Source organism: Geotrypetes seraphini, chromosome 14 (assembly GCF_902459505.1).
Source record: "Geotrypetes seraphini chromosome 14, aGeoSer1.1, whole genome shotgun sequence".
In the NCBI taxonomy this organism is placed as follows: Eukaryota; Metazoa; Chordata; class Amphibia; order Gymnophiona; family Dermophiidae; genus Geotrypetes; species Geotrypetes seraphini.
Genome location: NC_047097.1, coordinates 57,559,993 through 57,580,655, shown reverse-complemented (window position 1 = coordinate 57,580,655; position 20,663 = coordinate 57,559,993). Strand labels below are relative to the sequence as shown.

The following is a 20,663-nucleotide window of genomic DNA, read 5'->3' as shown; positions in this document are numbered from 1 at the left end:
GAGATGTCACTGCTGGATCTTCGGTTAATACAGTCTTTCTAGGGGCTATCACCTCAGCGAGACAAGTCTCAGAGTTGCAGGCACTTTCATGCAGAGCGCCATTCCTCACGATTATAGAAGTTGGGATCTTTCTGCACATGGTTCTTTCCTTTTTGCCTAAGGTAGCTTCGGCTTTTCAAGTCAATCAAGAGGTCAGACTACCTGCATTCCAGTCCACAGGTTTGAAGTAAGAAGACAAAGTGCTGAAGCTGCTGATGTGCAGAGAGTTCTCCGTTATCTAGAAGTGACTAATGACTTTCCGCTATCTGATCATCTCTTTATCCTAACCAGTATGACCAGGCTGGGCAGGCTAGTGCCTATGCTATCTATTTCCAGATGGATTCGTGTGGCAAATTCATCAGCATGCACTGGCTGTGGTAAACAGCCACCAATATCTTTGAGAGCATATTCCACAAGTGTAGCTTCTTCATGGGTGGAGGTCCAGGCAACCTTTCCTCACCCCCCCCACCCCCCCCAGAGATTTGTAGAGCAGCTACAAGGTCCTCACTTTATATCTTTACAAAGTGTTATAGAGTGAATGTAGCCGTGCAAAACACTGCCATTTTTGGGTCCTTAGTTTTAAGGGCAGGCTCATCTGTCTCACCATAGATTCAAGGGACTAGTCCAGTGTATTGCAAACTGTGGCCATGGCATGAAATTCCAGGTGTGCCACGAGATGCCAGTGAGGAGGAGAGGAGCAGGCACCAGCTGATTGCTTACAGGACAAGTCTCTCACAGCGAGAGGCACATCCTGTAGTCAGCCTGCACCTTCTCTCCAGTGCCTCTTCTCCTTCAGCACCCCTCCACCAGCACAGTGATAGCAGGCTCAGGAACCCATTTGGAAGGCCTCCGTGCATGCGTGATTATGGCACACGTGCGTGACATCATCATGTCGACATCCGTGTATTTCCGGATGCCCTGCAGCTGCAGCCCCGAGTTTACTGTGCCGTGACTACAAAAAGTTTGCCGGACATTACATTACTCGCTTTGATATGTCCCACTTGTCAAGAGTCATATGCTCTGTGCACCAGAAGGGAAGATTAGGTTTTTACCTCAACCATCTTTCTGGAACAGAGCATACGAGTCCTGGTGCCCCACCCCGTCAGTGTAATTATTTGCCTGCTTAATGGCTCAAGACAAGTATGTCTGTCCAGAACTTGAGATCTTGTACAATGCCATGTTATCGTTACAAATGCAATTGAGAGTATACAAGCTCCGTAAATGTGTTGGTTGCTTTCAGACAAGTGGATTGGTTATTCCACTTTGTTTTATATATGTTATGTTTTGATTAACATTATTCATTATACTTGTTACAGAGTAGAACAGAAATGTCTTTTTGGGGAAGTTCCCCATACCCCTCTTTCTAATATGGAGGGAAGAGAGCATTGTTGACACCTACACTGCTGCTGCTTGACCCATCTAGTCTCTTGCAACAAGAATCAGATTCTCCTTCAAAAAGCACAATGAAATCAGCCACACAAGTATGTGATGTTATCTAACGGTGCCACCAATTCATTCTTTATGAGACTCAGGATTTATCATATTTATAATGCAATTTGTAACGTATTTTTAAATGAGATGGTAAAATGTTTTGTTGATGAAATTTTTAAACAAAAAAAATCTAATTTAAAAATATGCATTTAAGAAATACCCATCCTGGGAGCTATACAAAAAACACAACTTTACAACTGTCCTCTTAGTTTCTGCTAAAAGTAGGATGCTGGCATTTTGATACAGTAAATTAATACTGTATATACTTGAAAATAAACTAAAGTAACCTTTTTTCCCCAAAACAAAGGAGGAAAAAAGGTTGACCTGAATATAAACTCTGCATCCTGCCCTACAACCTGTCCCTCCTTCCTCCGTGCCCTGCCAGGCTCTGCACCCTGTCCCCTCTTTCTCCCGATGCCTTGCAGGCCAGGACAGGAGGGATCCCTCCTGCCTTCTGTCTCAACAACTCTCACCTCCCCGATTACTAAAAACGTACCTTTAAAATCTCTGATGGTCCAGTGATGAACCAGGGCAGGAGTGATCTTCCAGCACTCCTGCACCATGCGGAACTGCTATCTGAATAGCTGCAAGTTCTCATGAGGCCACGGGAACTTAAAAGGTTGCCGCTGGACCACCAAGGATTTTATTGGTACATGAGGGAGGTGAGAGTTGTTAAAAATCGGCTAGAACAAGAGGGATCCCTCCTGTCCTGGCCCACTGCTGGACCACCAGAGTTTTAAAGGTACACTTTTTAATAATTGGGGAGGCAAGGAGGAAGTGAGAGTTATTAGAGTTGGCCAGGACAAGAGGAGGGCCCAGTGGAAACCTACAACAGTTTTGGGTGGATGGGCACTGATCTGAATATAAACTGAGACCCCCATTTTTGGGCCCAAAAATCTCTGTTTATATTAGAGTATATATGGTAGATATTTCAATTTAAAATATTAAGGTAAAGTGAACTGTAGTTACAGTTCCCTCACATTAGTCAATATCAAGATCCTGGCACCAGCAATAATTTTGACTGTATGTCTTTTGCATGCATCATAAAGAGCATGTAAACAGATTAATAAAAAATACACCTGAAAACCTATCCAACTCACTTGTGTGAAATATCAATTACTTCCATCTTGCAAGGCGATGCAGGTTGTCCTGGTTCACAAAGATCCCAGCTGAACTCACCACAGATGAATATAGGCTCTAAATTATTTAAGAAGTCTACTTTTCCATTAGATGGAAATAATGTGTTCGTACAAAATTTATTAAGGAAATTGTCTACATGTTGCTTCTTCCGAATGTCACTTTGTCTCAACCTTATTAAAAGACCCATGTTTACTGCCTAGCCATAAGGCATTCATTCAATAACGGCATTAAGTGCTGGCAAGTTCTGGGCTGGCATGTCTCTGTTAACAGATAGTATGAGCTCATATTGTCACATGTATCTTACAGAGGCAGTGCTGTTCTTCTGAAAATTCATTTATTATGTACTATGAAAAAACTTTTACACACATTAAAAATATATTTCTGTTCTTGGATGAAAGTTTAACATACCGATAACCAACTGAACCGATAACATTTTCAAATTAAAGGCAATCCAATTAATTTTTGTAAAAACTATGTTAAATAGATACAAGACAAACGATTCATATACAACAGATGTACAAAAACTTTTTCACTTTCGCACATGAATGTATTCACATAAAGGCACTTTCAACTCCTAGAAATAAAATGCTGCCTTTTTTTTTTTTTTATTCTTCCAGAGGTTGTTTGTGTCAGATGGTGTCAGAATGCAGTATGGGGTTCTTGATTAAAATTTAAATAACATTCCAGAAACTCAAGATGAAACAGCTGAGTGATATATGTGTAACATTGGGTATCAAAGTTAATGTGAGTTCAGATAACAACTTAATTTGAAAGATTATGTTCTCATATTTAGCTCCGTTATCCCTCAAGCAAATTTCTACTTGGCTTATGAATGCTATGCTTGTAACTTATTTTTCAGTACTCTTTAATTTGCTAAGTTTTCTTCTGCACAGGAAAATTTCATCAAGCTTTATTTTACACTGAAAAATCAGTTGCTTATCTCTAACAAAGCTTCTCTGTAGAAACCAGGATAAATCAGACACATTAGTGGGAGACATCAAACAGTACAGACAATCTCCTAGAAAAACAAGAGGTTTTTACAACTCAGTAGTTAGCTCACTGGGCCCCTTCAAATCTATTTACATAAGTTAGGAGTCGACTCCCTGGCAAAGTATGAGTTTATGTGTCTGATTTATCCTGCTTCTATAGAGTACTCCCATTACATGTGCACAATTGCACACCCTCTGTCATAAGCTGGATCAAGTAGTGAGTTTACTGTGGTCCACTGGCCATGCAAGCAAGGTAACTGTTCCTGGAGTACACTGGCATTTGGAGCACCATGCTTACCTTGCTTATAACACTCCAGAGTTGCATGAACCATTCTTTCAGAAAGGATGTCATTAAAGGGTATGGAAAGCTTCCAAAATGTAGAACCCACTCAGAAAGAATGTCCAAAGTGTAACAAAATATATTCTTTAAAAAAATAAATAAAATATAAAAAATATATATATAAAAATATATAAAAGAGATAAGAAGGGACATATATAAAAATATATAAAAGAGATAAGAACAGACATATGGCAAAAAAAATGGTACCAAAAGTAATAATTAATTGTGAGAGTCCTCAGTTATCACAACTCTAATATGGGGTGCAAACCCCTAAATCAGAGTTGACACAAGTTGAACCCGAAGCAGGTAATATTTGTGATACATCCCCATACGTGAATCAATGAAAATAAAGACTATAAATAAAGCCACAACTGTCCGTTCTTAAATAAATTTTAAATGAGAGCCCACGATCAAATGCCTGGAAACTGTTCTTGCCCGCAAAGCTGGAGCAAAAATCAAAAAAAGGAACACAGTACTTATCTTGCATGAATGAAACTTGAAAGTGTGCTCAATTTTAGTTCAATGGGGCTCCGTTTAAGGCAGATAAACCACCCTTCCTCGGGAACCATGGCATTGCTAGGGTTCCGATGTAAATCGCCAGCAGGTAGCGGCAAATTGAAAATGGCGTTAAGAGAGAGTATGGGTATGTGACACAGCAGCACTGGATAAGATAAACTGAAGAGCCTGACAAAATGTCTGTGTTCTTTTCATGTAGTGAGCAAATGCTCATTGCAATTTAGAATGTGAAAAGCCTACTCACTCTTGTGAGCATGAAGCTACAGGTAGAAAGGGAACAACTGACATGAAACACCAATACCAACTTTAGCATAAATTAGGGAGGGTTCACAGAAACAAACTATAGGTATGGTGAACTTCATATTTTATCTTTGATATACCATAAATAAGAGCAGCTAAGCAATTTACAATGGTCAAAACAACATAAGGAGAAAGGTACAAAACAGGAGGGTAGCTATGTTACAATCAAAATTATAGTACTATATTTGGGTTCAAGCAATATAGAGAATTAAGCCACAACAAAGTAGCACTGGGCATTAATAGTGGGATACAAAATGAATACATAAAATTTCCAATTTAGATATTTGAGAGCTTCTAACAGTATTGTTCTTATTCTCAGTAAAATAGCAACATACATTTTGGGGCAAATTCTATAAACGGCATCCCGATTGTAGACAGTGGTAGGCGTCCTACTGCTGTCTAACCAGCCAATCGGGACGCACATTTAAAAAAAACAAAACAAAACCATACCTGTAGGCGTTTTCACGAGACTAGGGAGACGCATAGGGCCACCTAAACTCACCCAAGGCTAGGCATGGACATGGTTTCGCCCAGAAATAGTCTTAGGAGAGCTTAGGTGGCCCCAGGCTTCTCCCAATGGCGCCTGAAATGTAGGCCAGCAAAATTCTAGTCTACATTTCAAATAGATACAGCCGCTAAGCTGATTGTGGCAAGGGAATCTCCCTGCCGTGATCAGTTTAGTGACCATGGTAGGGAACCCTTCCCCCCGTGAAGTTGGCTGGCAGGAGGGATGGCCATTGTCTCCTGCTGGAAGCCCCCCCTCTGAATGTCAGTGACAGGGGGAGTTCCCAATTACTCCTGCCACCAACCTGACATCCCTGGCAGGAGGGATGCCCATACCCTCCTGCCGCCACCCCCCCGAGACATCTCCAAGCAGGAGGGATGCCTACTCCCTCCTGCTGCTGGCACCATCATCCCCCAAATCCCCAAGATCCCCTTATCCCCCCCCCCCAAACGTCCCCTATATCTTTTTCTGATGGTCGGCAAAAGGGATGCCCACTTCTTCCTGCTGGCAGGCCTGCCTCCACAGAATGGTGGGCCTTCCCCTTCCCGATGCATCCTAGAATGCACCAGGAAGGGGCCTAAGGCCCTGACTGGCCCAGGTGCTTAGGACCCCTCCCATTCTGGGATGCACTGGGAGTGGCTAAGGGATCTGGCCAATTGGAATCTGTGGCCACTCCCAGTGCATCCCAGAATGCACTGGGAGAGAGGTCTAAGACTCCGGTTGGCCCAGGGCTATAGGCCCTTCCCTGGTGCATCCCAGGATGCACCGGGAAAGGGCATTCTGCATGGTACAGTAAGGCTGTTACAGCCTATGAGAAAATCAGGGAGAGGGGGTTCCTTAAAAGTTAATTTTACAGGTTTCTGAGGCTAGGAACATGGTCTCCCACTTCCAAAAAATCCTTCCCCTTAACTTTTTGCATTTCATTTTTGCCTCCATGAGCCATTTTAGGAGCTAAAATCACTATCGCAGAGGTCATCTTGGATTTCCCAATATGATTTTAAAGATTTCCTATCTGCCTCAAAACCCTTTTCTTTTTTTTTCTTTTTCTTAATTTAAAGGGGCTTTAAATTCAAGGGTATTGATCCCAATTTGTCAGAAATGTGGGACGGGTAATTCTTTTTTTTCATGCGATTTGGAGTTGCCCTGTGATAAAACAGTTCTGGCTTTCTTTGGTGCAATACCTTGAGCATCTTGAGCAGTTGCTAGGGCGTCCTATCCCTTTTACTCCATCTGACTTTCTGTTGGATTTTTATGAAGCCTTTCATTTGGCTAATCGATATCATCGTCTTCTACTTTGGAAAGCGGGGTTATTCTAGGGGTGTGGCTTGGGGAAGAGGCCCCTTCTTATTGGGCCTAGAGGAACCGCTTGTATGCCCTCATAATGTTGGAGCATAGATGGGCACATAGATCTTGCCGTGCCATTCAATTTTTTATGCAAATCTGGGATCCATATATTTCTTCTTTGCCGTCTAAGGCCTGAAGTTTGGTTTTGAATTCTTTATGTGGTCTGGACTCCTAAACTTGGCTTAGCTTTTCTTTTTGGAGTTGTCTTTTGATCTTTCAGCTAGCATGGAGGATGCTATTTGACAGTATGTGTGTGTTTGAGAGGCACCTGTTTGGGGTTGGGGTGTAAGGATTCCCTCCCCCCCCCACTTTAGCCAAGGGTACAACCTAGCTTTGATTTTCCTAGCCACGTTTACAAAACAATTAGATCAAATTTACCTTAAATAAATCTGCCACTAAACCAAAGTCGGCGACCTGGAAAATTGGAGCTTCAGGATCCTTGTTAATGGCAACAATGGTCTGCAAACACAAAGTAAAAAAAGCAGTTAAATAAAAATAGTTCCAGAAAACACACATTTATATCACAAAGGTTTTGAAAAGATAGGGGGACAATCAACAAAATTACTTGGAGTTCGAGTTCAAATGTCTTCATTCTGTCTAAATTTACTCTGATACAAAAACATGGGTTTTTAATCCTGCTTATGCATGAAGATTGTGATTTAAACCAAAACATATGCTACCTTGAAATGCCCTAGAAGTGTTTGCATATGCTTCACAAATATTACAGATGTACAGTAAGCTGTAATCCTGTTTGGCTGAAATGCATAATGGCAACAGTAAAGCCCCAGAAAGAAAAACAAGATCCTTAAAAGTCACAATGCCAAAAGGAAAGGCTTGCCTTGGGAACTGTACACCATATGGGGCCACAGTCACAAAGAGATTCCACTAATGTGTATATATCATACAAATAATCAAAGTATTTAAATGATGAAGGAGCACCCTCAGTGTGGGGCTGTGAGCTCTGAAGACCTGCTCCACAGAGGCGTTCTAATGTTCTTAATACAACAGAACCGGCACCACTAAAGAGGCCAGCCGCACACCATCATCGGACTGCTCCAAGTGTGTAATTTGTGCTATAAATTAATTCAGTGAAAGACATTTATGTCAAAAAATGTGATAAATAACTTCCATATGGCATACAACACCCCACTAAAGCCAAACCCGCAGATCCACCGGCGATCAGGTTGAAAAATCAATCCAAGTACTTAGTTGAGTTTGAAGCTAGTAAACGCCAAAGTGCATTCTTAACGGCATTCTGATGCAACTATCTCCTCATGGCGTGTCCGCCATGAGGAGATAGTTGCATCAGAACGCCGTTAAGAAAGATTAGTATATACAATAGAGGTTCATCGCGCCCATAATTAGAACTCTCTTTCTGAACCCTTTTTTGGTTCCCTGAAGCAGGAACGAAACGGGCCAAGTCCGTTGGAACCTGCAAGCCAAAGTTAAGTTTGTCGTTCCATACCTTTATAGTTTTGTTTTACATTTTGTAAAAGTAGTAGCTTTCAGCACTCTTTAAATAATGACATCATTCACAACAAGCTTTCTAGAGTTGTAGCAATGATTGGGGGGTGAGGTGGTAGTGTTGGGATTCGTCCCTGTTATCACCTCCATTTCTCTGAGCTCCAAAAAACTCTAAGGACAAGTTGTATGTTTATAAGCATTTATTTACATTTTTTGAGTGATTACTTTGTATATATTCACATAATTATTTGGCACGTAACTCTACTAAGGTTCAGCAATAGTGACTAATCCATCCATTCCAGATAAGTCACATTTATTTTCAATTATATTGGTGATTGATTTTTGCATTATGGATGGTTAGGGGGACAGTGAAGGCGATGATGGTCTCCTTGCTAACCTCGGTTTGGTTTTATCACTGAATCACTGGTTATGGTCTGAGCACATCACTAAATATTAAGAAATTAAGTTTATTAGAGCTGTGATTAATAAGTATTATTTTCAACCAAGGTCCAACCAAGTTGTGTTTCAGGGCAAGCAGCCCCTTCATCAGGGACCAGATAAGAAAAACGTAACGCTGTGGAGTCAGCGGGCCAGCAAGGGGGGGGCCCTGGTTTTAATATTTATAACCTTAGAACTAAATTGTGAGCTAGAGGTCAGAAGCAAAATATCCCTGAGGAAGATTTTGAAATGGGGTTCACATTGGATGAGTTAAAGTGCTCCAGAGTTTCAGATAAGAGAAGACTTCATGCTCTGATTGATATTTTTCTGTTAGCGGGCATTGGCATTTCTCAGCAGTTTTTCACCAGGGGTATTCTCCCCTTTCTTTAAAATATTTTCACTTTTTCCTTTCCTATATGGCATTTATATTTATTGACTACGAGGAGCAAAATGATGTGAATTATTAAAAACAATCAAGTGAGTTGAGACCCATATTTGTCTCAGTATTAGTGCCTGGTTAACATTATCATTCATGGATACCTTCCCTCTTTCAAATAAAAAAATTTATTTTAGTATTCAGAAATTGTGCAATCGTTTGAAAGCTGTTTCCCTAATGCTTTTCTGCTTGTAGGGGAGTTATATATTAGTTATTTGAGTCTCTTCCTTACTTTCCGTTTATTGTTTGGGTCCCATTTCAAAACAGCAGCCTGGACCTCCTGCAGCACTGTTGCGAGGCTGCTGTCAGCCATTCTGGCTGAGGAACTGGAGGGGGGGGGGGGCAAGAGCGACTTGGGATCATTCTTGCCCAAAGAGGTCATTAGACCACCAGGGCATTTAGTTAGACCTGGAAAGGACCTTCAGGTGGTGCCTGAACAGAGGGGTTGTGGTTGAGGAAGAAGCAGATGGCCAGACAGTCTAAGGAGGATCTACCCTCTCCTGGGAAGGAAGAGGGGAGGGCACCATTTTTATTTTTGGCCAAAACTGAACAGCAAATTGTGGCTGCTGATTTGATTTTGGTCATAACTGAGATCACCCCCTGCCACGCCCCCCCCATCACCCCCCTCCCCCCCCACCCCCCGTTTTGACTACCTTCTAATTTCATTAGTCCAGAAACTCTGGTTCTTGCAGTAATTTCTCTCACAAAACATACTCTACCTTGCTATCTTTCATCCCTGCCAAATGCTGAATTGCTCCAGAAATTCCAACTGCTATGTAAAGTTCCTACAACAGAAGCAAAATGTTAGCTATGATAAAAGAACCAATAAAATGTTCTTTTCAAAATTTCTCAATGCTGCTATACAACATAACAAAAAACCATGTGTCTTAAAACAGGGCTTCCCAGGTGTCTTACATAGAAACATGATGGCAGATAAAGGCCAAATGGCCCATCTAGTCTGCCCATCCACAGTAACCATTATCTCTTTCTCTCTCCGAGAGATCCTACGTGTCTTAGAGACCCCCACAGCCAGTAGGATTTTTAGGATATCAAATGTATGCACATTTATCTCACATTCATTGTAGAAATCCTGAAAACCCAATTGGCTGTGGGTCTATAGAACAGGTTTGGGATGCATAGATCTAAAATATCTATTGGCATAAAAATATTATTAACACAATGTTTCCTAGATCAGTGTTAAATATAGAAAAAGATCAGAAAAATTCAATGCCTACATGGATGTGTAAGGTGTGCAGAGCAGAACTCTTAATAACATTGTTTAAATTAGGTTATTTATACAATGTTGATAACTACCCTTCTTAACACAGCTTATATAAGTGTAAACTTTGTTAACTTAAAACTAAAGTTATGCTATAAGGTCCCAAGAAGATAGACAAAGGGGCAACATCAGAGAATATTTTTTCATAAGAACATAATAGCCTTATTAGATCAGACCAATGGTCCATCAAGCCCAGTAGCCCGTTCTCACGGTGTAGCAATATTCCATGCTACCGATACAGGGCAAGCAGTGGCTCCCCCCGTGTATTTCTCAATAACAGACTAAGGACTTTTTCTCCAGGAACTTGTCCAAACCTTTCTTAAAACCAGCTACGCTATCCGTTCTTACCACATCCTCTGGAAATGCATTCCAGAGCTTAAGAAAGCCTGGGATAAGCGGGGAAGATCATTAATGGTGAAAATGCAAGGAGAAAACCAGATATCAACTTGAGTCTTGACAATACAAGTGGAATAAAATTGAGAAGACTAGGAGCAGGAAGCACAAAGCTCCGACACTACAGTAAAAAATACCGTGGTGCAAGTAAATTTTTATTTATTTTTTACTAGCAATGCTCAGCACAAAATCATGCAAATTATATGTATGCTATTCGTGCAAAGAATCACCAGTAAAAGGGGGGGAAGGATCTGTGCCTGGCATGTGCTCAAAACAGCAATCAGTAGTACAGCTTCTCCTCCTGCCTGCCCCTCAAAAAAGCAGCCCCCTGCTCTCCCTGCCTGCCAGTTCAGCTGATCACAGCAGAGGAATCCCTGATAAGCTGAGCCAGCAGGACTCCTTGAAACCATTTCAGAGCCAATCATGGAATTCTCCCTCTTGCTGATCTCCAATTTAAAGGTGTGGGGGGGTGTCACTGGAGAGCAGGCATCCCACCTGTTGATCTTCAAGTTAAAGATTGGAGGTTTATAGGGGGGTTGCCTTGGAGGGTTTGACAGGAGGTGGATGGGGAGGCCATGGACTGAGGTGAATGTTTTAGAGGTTTTTTATTTTTTTTTTAAATTGGGCAGCAGAGCCGGGTCGGCTGTCATAGCTTTACTTTCCTGTCAGTGCCTGAGCCAATCAGTGCATTGACAGGAAAGTAAGACTGACAGCTCAGACTCTGCCGGTAAAATTTGCATGGGAAACAACACGTATCCCTGCTGTGCATTACACAGAGTACTTATTAGAATACTACTGAGCTCCTTATAATGCATTAGCATAGGATTCTCGGTGGATGCTACCATTGACCACAGCAGCTATGGAGAACCCTTATGAACAACCGGCAGGAGAGTTTCCTTGCAAGTAAGACGGATTTGCAAGGAAATCTTTTGCGCATCAGGGTCTAGATGGGCCTTAAGTAATCTCCCATCTATCAATATATTTATTTCTATACTATTGAGAGCTAGAATAAGAAAAAATAATTGATATGTTAGCAATTTTTAAGCATTGTAGAGCATTCAGTAAGTAACAAAACACTCTTGCAGTGAAAATGTCATTTTTATAAGTGAAATATAATGAGATTGAGCACTAAAGTTACTCACCTGTAGCAGGTGTTCTCCAAGGACAGAAGGCATATATTCTTGCATGTAGGTGACATTATCCATGGAACCCGGCACGAAAAGTAAAAAAAAGTGTACTGTCACTTTAAAATTTTAGGACCGTCCATACAGTACATGTGCTGGTGCTTTCCCGCCTGACATTGGCTTGTGGGATCTGCAGCTCAGTAAGATAGCTAAGAAGCCAACTAGGGGAGGTGGGAGGGTTGATATAATATATGCATGCTGTCCTAAAACACCTGTTACAGGTGAGTAACTTTATTTTCTCCAAGGACAAGCAGGTATTATATTCTCACATATGGGACTCCCAAGCTGCCAGAATCATGCTTCTAGGAAGAAGCTTACTGGTAACTACCACAAGTCTGGCCAAACCAAAGGGTTGGAGAGTAAGCTGGCATTTAGTTAAAGAATAAATTTTTCAGAACTGCTTGCACAAACCAACTATCCCGTCTATAATGATTCTCCAAACAGTAATGCAAAGTGAAAGTACGACTTGAGGACCAGGTGGCTGCTTTATAGATGTCCTCAATAGATGCAGAACAAAGATGGGCTACTGAAGTTGCCATTACTCGAACTTTATGAGCAGCAACACAACTCTCAAGCATTGTCCCGGTCCAAGCATATGCAAAGGAGATACATGTGGAAATAGTTCTCTTGGCTCCAAGTCTGTTGGGATGAAACAGCAGAAAGAGCTGAGTGGTAGTTCCGCAAGACTTTGTTCAATTCAAGTAATAAGCCAGTGCACGTTTACAATCCATTGTGTGTAAAGCCACCCCACCAGGGTGAGAATGTGGTGTCAGAAAGACAGGTAGAAATATGGACTGGTTTATATGAAATGCAGAGATGATCTTCGGAAGGAACTTTGGATGTGTGCGAAGAACCACCCTGTTGTGGTAGAATGTTGTATAAGGTGGATCCGATACTAGTACTTGAAGTTCACTGACCGCGTACAAACATGAGGGCTATGAGGAAGATCACTTTCCAAGCCAGATATTTAAGGGAAGAAATTGCAAGAGGAGCAAATGGAGACTTCATCAGAGTGCACACCACACCACACCATTCACTCTTTGAACCTACTGTCTCCTCCTTTCTCTAATCCACTACCCTCTTCTCTACCCATGTTTCTTAGTGAAACAACTAACTTCTAAATAATGGCAAAAGTGATGTATTTCAATCTTAATGGGTGTAAATCAAATAGTTGTAGTTTAGTTGTTCAGCAGCGTCGCATAAAACTGACAAAAGCAGCATACATGCAAAAATCAGCAAAAAAACCCCAATAACAAACTTGTGTAGCTTTCAAATTACTCACGACAGGAGATCACCTGTTTCGCCTCTTGGTCAGGCTACATCAGGGGAATGAAAAATGCTGATTTCACATTCAGATTGCAGCAGACTTACTTTCATGATTCATGAATTGCCTCTACCATACCAAGCCTGACAAGAAACCACTATCTGGACTTCCCTTGGTTTTCCGATTCATGAATTGCCTCTACCATACCAAGCCTGACAAGAAACCACTATCTGGACTTCCCTTGGTTTTCCGATTCATGAATTGCCTCTACCATACCAAGCCTCCTCTCAAACCTCTTACCATTGCATGGTGTGGTGTTAAGGAGTTCGGTGGTTTGGGGGAGAGGGGAGAGATTGGAGATGGTTATATCATCAGGAGGGAGAGTAAAGAAGTCATGACAGTGGCCAAAACTCAAGGAGTAGCAACATTCCCATGCTACTAGTCCAGGGCAAGCAGTGGCTTCTCCACTTCTCAATAACAGACTATAGACTTTTCCTCCAGGAACTTGTCCAAACCTTTTTTAAAACCAGCTACGCTATCTGCTTTACTACAACCTCTTGAAATGCGTTCCAGAGCTTAACTATTCTCCGAGTGAAATATTTCCCCCTATTGGATTTAAAAATATTTCATTGAGTGTCCCATGTTTTTGTAATTTTTGACGGAGTGAAAAATCGATCCACATGTACTTGTTCTACTCCACTTAGGATTTTGTAGATTTTAATCATATCTCCCCTCAGCCGTCTCTTTCCCAAGCTGAAGAGCCCTAACCTTTTTAGTATTTTCTCATACGAGAGGAGTTCCATCCCCTTTATCATATTGGTCATTCTTCTTTTAACTTTTTCTAGTGCCGCTATATCTTTCTTGAGATAAGGAGAACAGAATTGAACGCAATACTCCAGGTGAGGTCGCACCATGGAGGGATACAGGGGCATAACACTCTTAGTCTTGTTCACCATACCTATTTCAATAATTCCTAGCATCCTGTTTTTTGGCCACCGCTGCACATTGGACGGAAGGTTTCATCATATGGTCTATGATGACATGCAGATCCTTTTCTTGGGCACTAACCCTCAAAGTGGACCCTAGCATCTGATAACTGTGATTTGGGTTATTCTTCCCTATGTACATCACTTTGCATTTGTCCACATTAAATTTCATCTGCCACTTGGACGTCCAGTCTTCCAATTTCCTAAGGTCTGCCTGAAATTTTTTACAATCCTTATGCGTTTTAACAACTTTGAACAGTTTAATGTCATCTGCAAGTTTAATCACCTCACTTGTCGTTCCAATTTCCAGATCATTTATAAATAAATTAAATAGCAATTGCCCCAGTACAGATCCCTGCGGCACTTCACTGTTTATTCTCCTCCTTTGAGAAAAATAATCATTTAACCCTACCCTCTGTTTTCTATCCGATAACCAATTCCTAATCCAACTGAACTTTGCTACCTATCCCATGACTCTTTAATATTCTCAGGATCCTCTCATGAGGAACTTTATCAAAAGCTTTCTGAAAATCTAGATACACTACATCAACTGGCTCACCTTTATCCATATGTTTATTCACACCTTCAAAGAAGTCAAGCAAATTGGTGAGGCAAGATTTCCTCGGCAGAACCCATGCCGACTGTCTCATTAAATCATGTTTGTCTACGTATAACACAATTTTATTTTTTATAATTGTTTCCACCATTTTGCTTGGCACTGAAGTCAGGATTACTGGCCTGTTATTTCCCAGATCTCCCCTGGAACCCTTTTTTAAAAATTGGCGTAACATTGGCCACCCTGCAATCTTCAGGTTCTACAGACGATTTTAGTGACAGGTTACAGATCACTAACAACAGGTCAGCAATTTCATGCTGGAGTTCTTTTAGTACCCTGGGATGTATACTATCCGGTCCAGGCAATTTATCACTTTTTAACTTGTCGATGTGGCTTAGTACATCTTCCAGATTCACCGAGATTTCTTTCAGTTCCCCCATATCATCACCCAGGTAGATTTCTTACATCTTCTTCTATAAAGACCGAAGCAAAGAAATCAATTCAGTTCCTCATTCTCTCACTTCACTTATCTCCCCCTATGTTTCCCCCCCCACCAACCCGCAAGCTCTGCTCAGCTGGTAAGTCCCTCCTATACGTGCTCTTTTTCTTCTCTACCAACTACAGGATCTGTCCCTTCTGTCTCGTATGCCTGGAACAAACTGTCCAAATCCCTATGGTGGGCTACATTTCTGACAATGTTCAAGTCCAAGTTAAAAGTTTACCTCTTCGAGACTGCTTTCAACTCCTAACTTCTCACCTTGGGTTCTTCTTCCCAAACTCTATACGTCATGTCTGTCTGTCCAAGTTAGATTGTAAGCTCTTCCAAGCAGGGACTATCTATTTAATGTCAAAATGTACAGCACTGCATTTGCCCTTCAGCGTTATAGAAGGGATAAATTGTAGTAGTAGCAGCAGAACCCCTTGATTTGATATAATCTCAAGCTTTACAATCATCTCAAGTCATTTTTACTGTTTAAATCTTTGCCAAAATTCTCTATGCATCAGGAAGCTATAGATTCCTGCACAGAAACAATATACTAGCAGAATACCCTATCTAATACAATGTATTTCCTTTTAAAATTTGCAAATAGTGCCTTTCATTTAAGAAGTGAGCTTGGAATGCTCTTGTTTCTTGAAGGCATTTTCATAATGTATGATCTTAATGCGCTTTACATATAGTTCATTATTTTGATTTTTTTGTTTTATTGTAAACATACATGTATGTATTTTATGCATTACTTTTTCTCAAAAGATATTTTTATTTTGCTTCTGGTAAATAAGTTGAAATAAAGAGAGCTCTACCCAGAAATTACATGTTAATGAGATCTATGAATCTAGTACAGTACAATAAAGTTTATTCACCCGAGTGTAACATATGTATATAAAAGTATATATGTATGTAGACTGTACATTCAAAATAACATTTTAAAACATCAAAGCATGAACAATTGTAGTCAATATTAATCCTCAACTAAGGAACCTTTCAGGGGCTTTGATCACCAAAGCCATGTCATTACTCTTAAGAACTATGCTAGGAATGTCTGCTGGAGTACAGGGCCATACAGCATTTCTTCCTCCTCTCCAGGGAGCAGCACATCAATTGCTTCCAGCTAAATGCACTCACATATGAATATTTTAGTACAATTTAATGTTCCTCTACCAACCCCAAAGGAGCAGGGCATCAATTTGAAAATACAGTTCTTTTTGGAGTTAAAAGCCAAGCTGGATAATGCAGTATGAAAGAGGCTGTCAATCTTTGGCTTTTTAGCGAGTCAGAAAAAGGTGGTTTGTGTGAGCAGCTGTGACTGAATACAAACAGCTCTCCTGAGTTGGCTCTGCAAAGTCACTTTTCAATAGGGTGTATTTCCAAAACTGCCCTCCATTTTAACGCAACAGCCTCTGTTTTTTTGACTGTTCTACCTGCTGATCTCTTAACAATAAAAAGAAAAGTACGGATCTCAAATTCATAATTTGTATTCATAATCCAAGCAGTATTATTACAAATTGTTCTTTTGCATAGCAAATGGTTCTTAATTCCAAATTCAAAAGTAGTCATATCTCAGAATTTGTTTAAAAGCATTTTTAAAAATTCACCTAGTGAACTTGTGCTGTGAATGAAAAACCAATGAAAGCACTAAACAAATCACAAAGTGACAAGTGTATCAACAAAATGGGAGACCCACAAGAAACTGGGCTCTAAAATAAAGCTAGGTATCATTATTTATTTATTTAAAACATTTATATCCCACTTATACCAAAGTGGCTAACAGTAAAACATACATAATCATTAATGACAAAAACCTTATCTAGAAGCCTTATAGTAGAAATCTGTCTTACTTTATTTACAGCAAAACATAACAAAAGTACAGTCTAAAGCAGTGGTTTAGTTAAAGGGGGGGGGGGCAGGGGGTGCGGACTGCCCCAGGCACTATGTTGGTGGAGGTGCCGGTACCTTTTCACCCCATCCTGCCACACCATGCTAGGCTCGCACCATCCCTACCTCACCCCATACCTCTGCAGATCTTTCGCTAGCATGAACAATTTATGACTGTTGCATGTGCCAGCCTGGTTCCCCCCTGAATCATTTCCGGGTCACAGGGCTAGGAAGTGACATCAGAGGGAAATCTTTCTTTCGGAGGCTGGTCAAAATCCAAAGCATCAAGAAATATTTTGGATTTTTTAGAGTCAGACTCTAGAGGAATGGAAAGGGTGTCCGACATCTCCTTAAGAAACTTGGTGAAGGACGAGTGCTCTGGCTTACCAGCAGGATCTTGCACCGATGTAACATCCTCCTCCGAGGAATAATCTGCCTCGGTACCGAGGGGGTCATCAGAATCATCCCACAAATCAGGGTTCCATACCGATGAAAGACGGCCCTGAGAAAGTGGGGTAGAAGGTTCGGTGTGCTTGGTTTTGCGTACCGATTTACCAGACCTCATGGACACCGTACCGGGTGATTGTACAGCGGTACAGGTGTCAGAGAACAGTACCGGTTCCGAAGTCGAGTAAGCAGTGCGTCGAAGAGACTTCGGTTCCGCCGAGAGAACAGGCCTAGAAACAGATTTTTGCGGTGCCGACAACGTCGATGCCAATAAAACAGGCTGTTCGACAATCGGCACCGAAGGCTCAGTAGGTACCGACACTGGAAGGCTCGGAGTCAGCAGAGCCGGGAGCAAGTGTTGTAACTGCTCCTTAAGCTGGACCTGAAGGATGGATGCTATTCTCTCATCCAAAGATGGTCCCGATGGCACCGGTACCGCTTTTTTCTTGCTCGGTACCTGCGGTGCAGCTGGACGCTCCGGAGAAGTCGATGCCGATGAAGAGGCAGTGACTTCAATAGGAGCGGAGCGTTTGCAGGGCCGGCGCGCAGTCTGCAGGACTTGGCTCACTGCTTGTTCGACTGGCGGGCCAAGGACAGTAGGGGATGGCTTCTTAGCCGGCTTACCCATAGGGTGCGACACCGGGGATGGATCTTGCAGTGTCGAAGTCACCGGTGCCGATTTGGAAGAAGATGTCGGTGTCGATGTCGGGGGAACTTCCATGGCGGCACCGAAAAGAATTCGCTGTTGAATTTGGCGATTCTTTAGAGTTCTCTTTTGGAGAGAACTGCAGCAGGTGCACGTTTCTGCCCTATGGTCCGGACCCAGACACTGAAGGCACCACTTGTGCGGGTCGGAAAGAGAAATAGGATGTGCACACCGCTGACACTTCTTAAACCCAGTGAAGGGGGCATGAAGGGAAAAACGGCCGTAGCAAAATTGAAGCCCGAGGCTTCGATGGTGCCAACAGGCCCCGCCAGGGCCGACCGGAAAAAATTTGAAAAAAATGGACTTCTTTTTTTTTTTTAAAGAAAGAAAACAATAAGGTGAAGAAATCACGACAAGAAAATAACGTGCGAGCGGGAAGGCGAGAAAAAATTTGAAAAAAATTTTCCAACAGCAGTTGGAACACGCGTCTTCTTAGCTCCGCAGAAACTAAGAAACTGGGGACCGCGCGCCTCTGTTGGGCGGGAAGGCACTCGCGCACGCGCGGTGCGGCCTAGCTAGAAATTTCTAAAGTTCTTAGAGTTCAATCACTCTAAAATTGTCCGTACCGGGGCTCCGTCGGTGCCGTTACCCATCAGTCAAGAATATGCTGCCTGCTTGCCTAGGATAAACCAAAGACACAGCTTCTTGGCTCCACAGAAAACTAAGAACTGATGGTCTTGCAAGCCGACATCAGGCAGGAAGGCACTGGCATGAGCACAGTATGGGCATTGCTAAAGATTTAAAGTGGCAGTGCACTTGGCAGTATCCATACTGGGTTTCATGGATGACATCACCCACATGCGAGGTTATGCCTGCTTGTTCTCAGAGAACCAATATAGCATTGAAATATGACAGGGCACAACTAATTGGTGGAGGGATGACAGGGTGTTATGGATAGCATAGGGTCACACAGAATACGCATCTTGCAGGAAACAAATGCACTTCAATCGAGAGAAGCATGTGGTCTAATTGAGCATTGTATTCATATTCTAACACAGCAATTTGCAAATAAGGAAGAAATGACAACTATTTAATCTGATTTTCTTCTCTGGTTACTTCCCTAAAACTTGGTCAGAGGGGCAAATTACACCACCTGGGAGACAGCACTAACCCAAGCTACATTAGCAAACTGTTCTTTAATGTGTTCAACAAATGAGTACTAAAATTCCAAATGAACAGCAAAAGTCAGCCCAGAAGTCAGATTGGGCTCCTTCCAAAGAACTAAACCACCGACCACATCTTTACCTTACAGATACTTGATTATCAAACATGTTAAAAAAAACAAAACACACTCCCTCAGGGAGAATATTTTTTCATGTTTTATTCACAAAGCCTTTGACTCTATATGGCACCCTGTCCTCAAACTAAGCTACATACTGCTTCTCCATATTTTATACCGAGGTTGTTAGATTTTGGATGGTTTTATATGCCATCCTCCCCAAAGAGCTCAGAACAGGTTACAGTCTTACAGTTATAGCGTTACAATGTACAGTTACATAAGACTACTCTTACAACACTGCATGGAGTTACAGCTTATCCTGCATGGGGATATGACTTTGCAAAATTACAAAGTTACATAAGTGAGATCAAGGAAGCAACAGTTCAAACTGTGAGAGGCAAATGAAAGTCCAGGAGCTCTGAAGAAACGGCTACGTCCCGTGAAACTTTGGCTCTACGTAGGACATCATAAAAGCCTAATAAGACAGTAAACAGCACTGTTGTTTAAAATCTCAGTCCCTAAAAAAACTCTAGTGGCAAAGAGTCATTCTAAACGGGAATTTTTCGGAGCCAATGATGTGGGCGGAGGTGGTTTGAGCTTTGCGCTCTACCAGATTAGACCTGAGGCTTTTTCTTCCGTTAGACTTGACCTTCAGCTAACAAAGTGGAGTATTTTTGAATAATTTTTAATATATATCAACCCACTTTCACCATTTGGAAATATACTGTTTAAATGATGTATAGGTTATAGATTATCCTGTATAGGGATGACTTTAGAATTGAGTGGATGAAGTGCGAAGTAAGGGAAATCTATCTAACAATACAAGTTCTATCGAAGATACTTGAGCATAGTATATAAACGACACATAATTTGGTTGTCCTGTTGTTGGGTGTATGGGTATCATTTGTACATGAATGATCAAATATCTTCTAGTACCAAGTACTTTAGTGGAGTATTCTGCAGAGGGATGGGGTAGCTTGAGGTCAAGAGGATGGGGTTAGGCAAAGATGTAGGTTTTTATGGAAACAACTGAAAGCAAACATTTTTTTGCTCAGGCCTTTACTGCTGCTTAAAATAGTTGCTGTGAACAACTCTGCATCACTTGCTTTCTTATTATAAGAAATATGTAAAGTCTATATCTTATGACATTTATGTCATTGTTTATAATTTTATGTTAAGTTGGTAGTTTTATTATGGATGTTTTATTGTAAACTGCTTAGAATTGTAGGATAGAGTGGATTATAGATTTAATA

General features: G+C 41.5%; 1 protein-coding gene across 1 annotated transcript in view; it reads right to left on the bottom strand.

Annotated features, from left to right (window-relative positions):
• The window catches only part of ETFA (electron transfer flavoprotein subunit alpha), a 79,015-nt gene that overhangs the window by 10,395 nt on the left and 47,957 nt on the right, over positions 1–20,663 (bottom strand). Inside the window, exons 10-11 of the mRNA XM_033920820.1 lie at positions 9,722–9,787; positions 7,043–7,123 (exon numbers count right to left, since the gene is read on the bottom strand). Coding sequence (XP_033776711.1) covers positions 7,043–7,123; positions 9,722–9,787 — 147 coding nt within the window. The remainder of the gene's footprint in view (positions 1–7,042; positions 7,124–9,721; positions 9,788–20,663) is intronic.